The 9,941-nt window shown below is 38.0% G+C and overlaps 1 protein-coding gene across 2 annotated transcripts; it reads left to right on the plus strand.

Moving 5' to 3' along the window:
• Window positions 1-139: 139 nt before the first annotated feature.
• On the plus strand, window positions 140-7,454 carry LOC132173867 (uncharacterized). Of its 2 annotated transcripts, none has more exons than XM_059585519.1 (3): window positions 140-2,582; window positions 6,718-6,914; window positions 7,034-7,454. In XM_059585519.1, the coding sequence occupies exons 1-3, from the start codon at window positions 198-200 to the stop codon at window positions 7,149-7,151; spliced, it is 2,700 nt and encodes an 899-aa protein (XP_059441502.1). In that variant the 5' UTR covers window positions 140-197; the 3' UTR covers window positions 7,152-7,454. The 2 variants fall into 2 exon arrangements, with proteins under 2 accessions (XP_059441502.1, XP_059441503.1); XM_059585520.1 differs by having other exon boundaries at window positions 6,718-6,910.
• Window positions 7,455-9,941: the final 2,487 nt, after the last annotated feature.

The following is a 9,941-nucleotide window of genomic DNA, read 5'->3' on the forward strand; positions in this document are numbered from 1 at the left end:
TCTGATTTTCCAAGTGGAGTGGTACTGTGGTGGTCAGTTCTCCATGGGTCGGGTTAGCCCGGTTAACTACCCGTTTATTTTCTAAAATTGATAAAAATAAAAAATAAAAACAAAAAGGAAATTGAAAAGGAGAAAAAAAGAGAGAGACAGAGAGAGAGGGAGAGGAAATAGAAGAACAGAACTACCGGAGCCTATGAATGGCGACGGAAGAACAGAGTAATCAAGAAGAAGCAGCAGGAAGAGAGGATTCCTCGACTCGTTTGCATACGATTATGGCGGAAGCAAAACAATCGGCGTTGTTTTGCACAGGTGATCTTTTAGGCGGAGATGGAGCGATTGCGAGTCTACCCATGAAGAAAAAGAAGAGGAAAAACAGGAATTCTCTTCCCTCAACCGCCGTAAGTTCTCTCAATTTCTCCGCTTCGTCACCCACGCCTCAATCGCAGGCACATGATCCAATTCTCAATCTTACCCACGAGAACGGAATTGCTTCTTGTGCTGATTATCTTAATTACAATATTAATCTTGATGTTAATCTAGCAATTAATTGCTCCGATAATGCTAATAATAATGATATGGAGAAGAATAAGAAGAAGAAGAGTAAGAAGGTTCTAGAACAAGAAGAATCGTGGGTGGTTTCGCCGTCAGGAACCACGTGCTCATATGATTTTCCCACTAATGACACTGACGCAAATGAGATCGAAGAGGAAAAAGATTGCAACAAAAAAAAAGATAGGAGGAGGAGGAGGAAGAGAAATGGTAGCAAGTGTTGCGAGCTAGCGAGAGAGGAGGATAGGGCTTTTGAGTTTGATAAGCAGAAAAGAGAGCCCGATTACCGAATAAAGAGCAGGATTGGTCCATTTGATGTGAGTTTAGAAAACGAAGTTTTGAAGATTGAGGATATTCTTTCGCGAAGGATTTACAAGAGTAATGGCACGAGAACAGACTTAAAGGATGGCCAGCATGATGATGAAGAGGAACCCACTTTCTCTTTCAAGGCTGCAAACAATCCTTCCATTCTAGCTATTGATGGTTGCTGCAACTTAGCTGGGGAGGTTGAGGATGAAGCTGTTATAATACCAAGCATTTATGCAAGCTTGAAAGAAGAAAAGGTACAGCAAAATGAGCTAAAAATTGGAAAGACTGTTAGTTCCAAGCAAAGGCGAAGAACCAAAAAACAGCGAAGAATTGCTCGCATTGATGTTCGAAAGGTGTCTCCATACTTTCAGAAGATACCCAAAGAAGGAGAAAATGCAGATGACCCCCATCTCAATCTCACCCATGAGAATGGAATTGCTTCTTGTGCTGATTATCTTAATTATAGGAAGCGAAGGAAGATCAATGACATTAAATGTGATGTTAATCTATCAATTAATTGCTACAATAATACTAATAATAATGGTAAGAAGAAGAAGAAGAAGAAGAGTAATCCTAGTTCTAGTAAGAAGGGTCTAGAAGTAGAAGACTCGTGGGTGGTTTCGTCATCAGGAACCTGGTGCTCATATGATTCTCATACAAATGACACTTCCCCAAATGTGATCAAAGGGGAAAAAGATTGCAACAAGAGCAAAGACAAGAGGAGGAAGAGAAATGATAGCAACACAGATGAGAGGAGGAGGAAGAGAAATGATAGCAAGTGTTGTGAGCTAGTAAAAGAGGAGGATAAGGCTTTTGAGTTTGATATGCAGAAAAGGGAGCCCGGTTACCAAATGAAGAGCAGAATTGGACCATTGGATGGAAGTTATGAAAATGAGGTTTTGAAGCTTGAGGATGTCCTTTCGCAAAGCATTTACAAGAGCAATGGCACGAGAACAAACTTAAAGGATGGCCAACACGATGATGAGGAGGAACCCACTTTCTCTTTTAAGGTCACAAACAATCCCTCCATTCTAGCTATTGATGGTGGCTGCAACTTAGCTGGGGAGGTTGAGAATGAAGCTGTTATAATACCAAGCATTTATGCAAGCTTGAAAGAAGAAGTACAGCAAAATGAGCTAGAAATTGGAAAGACTGTTGGTTCCAAGCGAAGGAGAAGAAAGGAAAAACAGCAAACAATTGCTCATGTTAATGTTCGAAAGGTCTCCCCATACTTCTGTAGGTCAAAAGGACAACAAGAGGCGAGAAATGACGATAATGGTAGACAATTTAGCCCAACAAGAGCTTGTGCAAAAGCTCGCGCTACTTCTGCGAAGGTCTCCCCCTACTTTCAAAAGATATCCAAAGAAGAACAGCAAGAGGTGAGAAATGACGGTAATGATAGACAATTGAGACCCAAAAAAGCTTGTGCAAAAGCTCGTGCTACTTCTGTGAAGGTCTCCCCCTACTTTCAAAAGATATCCAAAGAAGAAGAAAATGCAGATGGCCTTCTGTTGGAAGGTAAAAATGGGTGTAAAACAGGTGTGGAAGTTAGTACTGTTCTATCTACTTCTGAGAAGCTAGGTGAAGCTTACCTAAGAAAAAGTCCAGATAACATGTGGAAACCTCCTCGCTCCAGCTATGGTCTACTCCAAGAGGATCATGCCCATGATCCTTGGAGGGTATTGGTGATATGTATGCTCCTAAATCGGACAACTGGTTTGCAGGTATTTTCTGGTATTTTGTGTTGCTTTAGCCTATTTACTAGTCAATTGTTCATTTAATTTGAGCTTTTGCAACTTCATTGCTATAACTATACGCTATTCTCTGAAGCAATAGTTGGCTAGTTAGAAATTTCCATTCTTTCTAGGATGTCATGATTTTGTTATAGAAGCTGCCAAATTTATGATGGCTGATTAGATGATTTTGTCTTTAATTGTGGACAACAAAATTAGACATTGCATCAATGGTATTCTGGTTGATTAGGTTATGCTACAGCTTAGCTTTTGGCATTGCTCGGCTCTTTTCCAGCATAATATTTACAAAAGTGGTACCAACCTGGCTCACTCTACTATTCCTTACTTGGGAATTGGAACATTTGAAAGTGCGTAGTTATTTGTGTATTGATGGCTATTAATAAGAACTGATATGCTTCTTTCTTCATTTCTCTATCACTTCTATCATGGAATAGAGTATTGCTCCTTACAACCTCACGTGGATCATTTATTATTGTTTTATTTTTAAATCTTCTTTTTGACATTTAGGCAATAGCTATCATTTAGCGTACACATTCTGTATTTTTTTTTTTTTTCTTTCTCTATGATTTCTACAGCAGCACTATGGCTGCCTTCTTTTACCTGCCTTCAATTGCCTCCCTAATTTCCATATCTTTCTGTTAGTGTTCTTCATTTTTTTTTTTGAATTTCTGTCAGTTGCTTCCCATACAGGTGGTAAGGGGAAGGATTCTTTATACTACTAGATTTTAAGCTATTGAACTTCAGTGGTTATGGCAGACACAAGAACTAGATAAGAACCAGGGCAGCCTACTAGTTAGGGATTAGGATTTCCTATGACCAATATAGCTGGGTTAAAGGCTGGGTTGTATGGTCAAGAAGGATAGTTTAGGGATTGTGGGGATTAGGATTTCCTATTGAAAAACCCTAATCTTACCAAAATTACACCTATTCTGAATGTATAGGTGTTTCACACAATATTATGCGGAAATAGATCTGACCTAACAAATAATAATTAACCAAAAACAGATATGCAATGAACAATAAAGAACACAGATATTTTGGTTACGAAGAGGAAACCAATTAGAGAACTCTCTAATTGTAAAACCTCTCCGGGGCAGCCAAACCCAGGAAATCAATCAACTCAGTAAAAGAATAAAGGATTACAAGACGTTCACACTTACAAAACCTTCGCAATTGACACGATTTTGTATAAGACAAGTGACCCACTTGCCTTCTAGTGCAGTAGCCTTTTCTAGAGACAGCTGGCACAATCCTTCTACGTGATCTCCCTTCACCGGAACTCCGGTTGACTTCACTTCAACAATCAACAAATAAACACAAACAATCACTCTAAGATAGAGAACAGACTCTTTATGTCACAGACTCTCTTAGCACACGATGGCGAATTCTAGATCAGAAATTCGTGCCTTTATCTTCCTATAGAGGTGTATTTATAATAGTCCCATCATACCTAGACCTAGGAAAGAGTTTATATTCATTTAAAACTGTTACAGGTATGTGGCGCCCGGACGGGAACATGTGCCGTCCAGACGGGACAACAAAACACAGCCAGAACATGTTTTTAACATATGGCCGTCTGCAATCTCGTCCGGACGAGATTGCGCACGAGCCATTCCGCCCAGCTTCGTAGTCTTCTCTTTATGGCCCGTTTTGACCCAGTAAACATTAGAATTAGCTAAACCTTGTGAAACATAACTTTGTAGATCCTTGAGTTAGCTTTCCAACGCCACAAAAATTGCTTCAATTAGAGGCCTGAAACTCAAGATATGACCTTTTTAGTAAAAGTCGTCCGGACGGGTTTAGACGAGACTGCAGACGAGGCTCTCGGGAATTCTTGTTTATCAAGCTCGTCCGGACGGGATTGCAAACGAGGTTGCAGACGAGGCTCTCGGGGAAAATAGAATTCTTCTTCTCGTCCGAACGGTAATTGAATGGATGATGAATCTTGGCACTTTTGGTCACCATTTTGCTTACCGAATTAAGCCAACAAGAACTTACACCTATGACCAATATAGCTGGGTTAAAGGCTGGGTTGTATGGTCAAGAAGGATAGTTTAGGGATTGTGTAGGGTTCGGAGTTGAAATAACATAAGAAAAGTGAGAATCAAAGGTGCAGTCCATGGCTATGAACAGTATCCGTTAGTGGTATTTGTGAACAGTAGCTATGAAGGTGCCAACAATTTAAGTTTCATATCTTGTGGATTTTCTATGCCAATTGATGGGCTATGTTAGGGTTTGTAAAACTAGAATTTAGGGATTGATAGAGGCTTGAAAGTGTTTGATGAGGTCTGGTTGAAGTTCAAGATAAAGAAAAAGTGGGAGAGTAAGAAGAAAAAGTTTAGAAACCTTGGAGTCTCACGATGGAGTTCTATGCATCTCAACTAGAAGAATTTTAATGGAGTCTTGGCATTGAAGAAACCATAATATGCTGAAAAGTTATTAGTCAAAGTTCTCTAATTCTTTACAAGGTCACAAGACTTGCTTATATAGAAGCAAAATCCTTAACAAAAAAGATGGTGAACATAAAACTCCTACTAGGAAAACGACAAACTTTTAACAACCAAGCAAGACTAAGAAATGAAACAGGCTGGACTCGTAATCAAACAACCTCTAAATTAACATCCCAAATTTGAAAATTTAATAAAAGAGAAATGTTACCGGAACTCCTTCTTTTACACTCCCAAGTGCTCACTCTCTAACGCTGCTATTGCAAAAAGAGAGTGAGCATATAGAATTAAAAAACATTAATGGAAAGCTGACGTGGCAAATGCCACATTAGGGAGTAGAACTTGGGAGTGTAAAAGAGGGAGTTCATGTAGCATTTCTCTTAATAAAATACCTCGAGAGTTATAATTTTATAATATGTACGATCTGTTTCCAATCCGTTTAGTAAATGCAATGTTGGCTTTGCAAATCTACAAGATCGCCTCCTGCATCACATACAATGTGGAGTTATTTTTTTGGAGGCTTGTGTCAATGACAATGTGGGGTCCACTAACAATTTTGTTGCAGAAAGGTTGTGACCGAATTGATCTGATGATCGTGAAGAACTTCACAAGAATAAGGTAGGAATTTTAGAAGCTGAACTGATTACAACATAGATTTGTGGCTTACCAAAAAGAAAAAGAAAAAATTGTTTGGGAAGTTACACGCACCCGGTGGGAAATGGAGCCACTTCCTCACCCTCCACCTAGATACAAAGGGAGGAAGTACCATTTGAGCTACAGCTCATTCGTTACAAAAAAAAGGTTCTCTTTTCTACTTAAAAGGAAAAAAAGTAGAAAAGAAAGAATACTCGTGGATTTGTGGATCAGTGACTGAAAAGCATAAGCTTATCACTGCAAGTGTACTTCTGAATATTCAATGTCTTCCCAGGAAAGACTCAGTTGTTTCTGTACAGTTTGGAGGACATTTCATTGCTAATGGCAAAGAAAGCTGCTCTCCACCCCTGCTTGTAAGCGTGTCTGGTAGACAGTGTTCATCTGGATTTCAGTTGGGCCTCTTGAGATTTGGTTGAATGTGCATGGATTGCCTGTCTTGATCTTTAAACGTCAGTAATTTTGTTATCATCTTAGAGATTATCATAGTTGCTAATTCTGTTGTATAAATTTTTTGTTTGTAACAGTACATCAAAAAAGTACTTATTTTACTTGAAAGCTGAAAACAAACTTATACAGCCAAATATGAGTTACTTTGATTTGTTCAGTTTGGTTTTGCTTCAGATGCTGGGTATGGTTCCATGGGATCCTTGGTCTGGTTATAGGTTGTAATTTAGGAAAGCAACCTTGGCCAGTTTGGTTGGATCAAACCATCCCAAACTAAGGTGCACCATGCAGGCCTAATTTTCACAGCATTTGTTTTCCTGTGTTGGTTAAACATCCCAGTAAGTCTTATTTGAAGACTCGTGACAGTGGGAATTTCATCTTTACATGTCTGTTCAAGGGTTGGAATATTATAAATCGATAGTTGTTCTTAGGATGGATCTTTATATCTTTATGTGTATGGATCTTTGTAGATTTTTTAAAGATTGTATCAATTGATAAGTGTTCCTAGCTGGCAGATGGTGGTAAATGAGTTGCTTAAATGCATATATTTCTCAATACAGGCTAAAAGGGTGATATCGGATCTCTTTACTCTCTGTCCTGATGCAAAGACCGCAACTGAGGTCACTCCAGAGGAGATTGAAACGATTATAAAAACACTAGGTCTGCAAAGGAAGAGGGCAGCGATGATACAGCGCCTCTCTCAAGAGTACTTGTGGGAAAGCTGGACCCACGTGACTCAGCTGCATGGCGTTGGCAAGTAAATTGACTAATCTTTCATCCCCTTCCTTTTGAATGCTTAAGAATCTTTCTGTGGATAGAAAATTTTTAATTACTTCTTAGTGGAAACTAACTAATTTTCTTTTTATTTTATGATAGGTATGCAGCTGATGCGTACGCAATATTTTGTACAGGAAAGTGGGACCTGGTGAGGCCTACTGATCACATGCTAAATTATTACTGGGAATTTCTGTGCAGTATTAGACATACCTTATGATTTTCCCTCTCTCTCTCTCTCTCTCTCTTCCTATTAGACATACCTTACAGGATTGTGAGCTCTATTTTTGTGATTTTAGAGTACAGTTTCAAGGAAGAACTTGTTCTAGTCAAAACTTCTATTTTAAACTTGTACAGATTTAGGATCAAGAATATCTGAGTAGAGATAGCTAGAAGCTGAACCCATCTCCTACATTTTGGTCTGCTTCCACCCCTTATCAATCACCTGTATATGCAAATCTTTTTTCTTTGTCCCTTTTCTTATTTTTCTAGTTAATGTTATTTTCATTTGGTTGATGCAAAATTGTGGTTTGATCTCCTTTTATTTTATATTTGCTTCTTGCAAGTTTAGAAAGGCGTGCTTGGCTTTTCCATGTAAAAGGTATTCATCGTCTCATTCATTCTCATAAATCATGCAAATCCATTCAAATAAAAGGGTGAAGCTAAACACAATGCCGGCATGGCAAATTTTTTTTTTTTTTTTAATATTAAATTTAAAAAAAAAAAAAAAAAGCCTGGCGTGCTTAGAATCACAGCCCCAAATAAAATATTAAGCTTGTTTTCCTCCCAACATGTCCTTTTAGTGTCCATGTTGTTTTAGTTATGATGTGCTTCACAAAGTCTCAGCAGTAAAATGTTATGGCACAAAAAATGTTGTCTCATATATATATATACACAGTAAAAGCAATCTGATACATGAGTGGGATGCTCTGTTTTATATCTATGGACGGCAACTACAGATATTTGCAAATCAGGAGTGCGATCGGTAACGTCCAATTTGTTTACATTGGGAATTGTAGGGAACTACCCTTAGTCTTGTGAACAACAGGGAGAGGATGTGGGTGATCTTCGTCTCTGTATTTTTATTTTTATATTTTTTTCAAATTTGGTATATCGATACTTCTCTAGTATGAAATTGGGATGACAAGGAAAATTGCATTCTTCTCCACAAATTAAACAATAATATTCTTCATAATCATCTTCACCTGTGAATTTTAGATTGAGGTCATGTGTGTCATATGGATGCCTAACCACTGGTGGAAGACTTGCGCATACAAAACACGAGACGAACTTGCATTTGGTGGTGGCACATATAAATGAGTGACTGCTTTCCTGAAAACCACAAGCACCGCATTTTCCATATGAAACCAAAGGAAGGTGAATGGAGTGTTGCTGACCTTCATGTTTAAGGGCATCTGAGGCTGTAAAACATTGAAGGTCAAGGTTGTAGTGGGGTCCAATTTGTTGATGAAGCCATGGTGATAACAGTTGCAAGCATTACATTCAAAAAGGCTATATTTTGGAAGGTACATGTGAGACGAGGGTAAGCAGATGATGGTGAAGTCGATGCCGCTTAATTATAGATAGTTTAGCACATATTTCATGTAAAAAGAAGTCGCAGTCCGCACAACTATAAAAAGGGGCTGAGGTAATTAATAGCATACATTCATTACAAAGCAAATCATACTAAGCTCCTCTTCTTTTAGCAAAGAAACGTACGAATCTCTCTTTCTCTTGCTCCAATGATTATCTCCTCGACCGAATGAAGCAGCAATTCACCCTCGTCTTCTCTTCAAAATGATTGCTGCAGTTTAAGTGGGCTATAACTACAATCTCGACAATAATAAGCTGCATATTTTGTATTCATGTTTTTATAACAAAGTTTATAGAATACCCCGTAATCGTCATGCTTCTTCAAGATTTGATGAACCAAAAAATAGATGAGACTCAGGTTGTGATCATGAAAAATATTTTTGATGTACATGGCCATCAAGTGCATGCATGCTCAACCAAGAGAAGACAAATGCCACATATATGCAGGACCCAATACTGATTTCTCCCACCCCGAGCAAATTTCTTCTTCTTGTGGTAAGTTTCCAGCTCTTCTATGAGCATCAATGGATGCTTGTGGCTGAAATGTTCAATCTCCATCTCTCTCAGATCTCTCTCTGTTACATGCACACACACACACACACAATAGCTCGCTTCTACAACTCGAAGAGAAATGGAGGAAAGTAGTCTTAGTTATGTAGTACTCCAAGTCTCCAACCAGAGACGAAACCGGTGAAGAAAGCAAAGAATTTGGAAAGCTCACACCACTGATGATCACCATCATAACAGTACTCGAGCATATTTCTCTCAAGCCTTCACCATTTTCACTTTGAATGATTTCATCTAGTTTGACCGTTTGTTTCTGCATAAAATTCTTTCTGCTGAAAACTATTTTTGGCTGAAATCATTTTTCGTCATTTGCCTCTTACGAAAAATTAACAAATATAAACTATTGTACGCCTCGTGAAAGTTATTTTCCTTGGTCAACCGAAAACATTTTCAAGTTAACTCTCTAATTATGTCTTACACATAGATTTTTTTTTTTCCTTTTTACTTATAATTAACATGTGTCGAGAAACTAGAATCTGATAAACAAAGTTGTGATTCTTTCCTCAAAAGAGAAGGAAATAATCACTTGTAGAAAAACCCGTTGTTACAGACCCTTTCAAACACGGTCAAGATTATATGTAGTGTTTGTCCCCCATGGGTTATGTATGTATATATATATATATATATATGTATTATTGGCTTGTTATATAGGCCCTTATGTACAGTATTTTGTATGATTCAATATACAATCTTAAAGTGAATGCAACGTAAAAAAAAAAAAAAAGGTGGTAAATATATTATAACTCATTGGGTCAACATGCCAAAATTAAATTCTCCCTAAATTTTTTTTTTTCGAAAATTTATTCCCTGGGTCAATCGAAATGCCAAGAAAATTCCTACCATCAAAATT

Source organism: Corylus avellana, chromosome ca3 (assembly GCF_901000735.1).
Source record: "Corylus avellana chromosome ca3, CavTom2PMs-1.0".
Taxonomy (NCBI): Eukaryota; Viridiplantae; Streptophyta; class Magnoliopsida; order Fagales; family Betulaceae; genus Corylus; species Corylus avellana.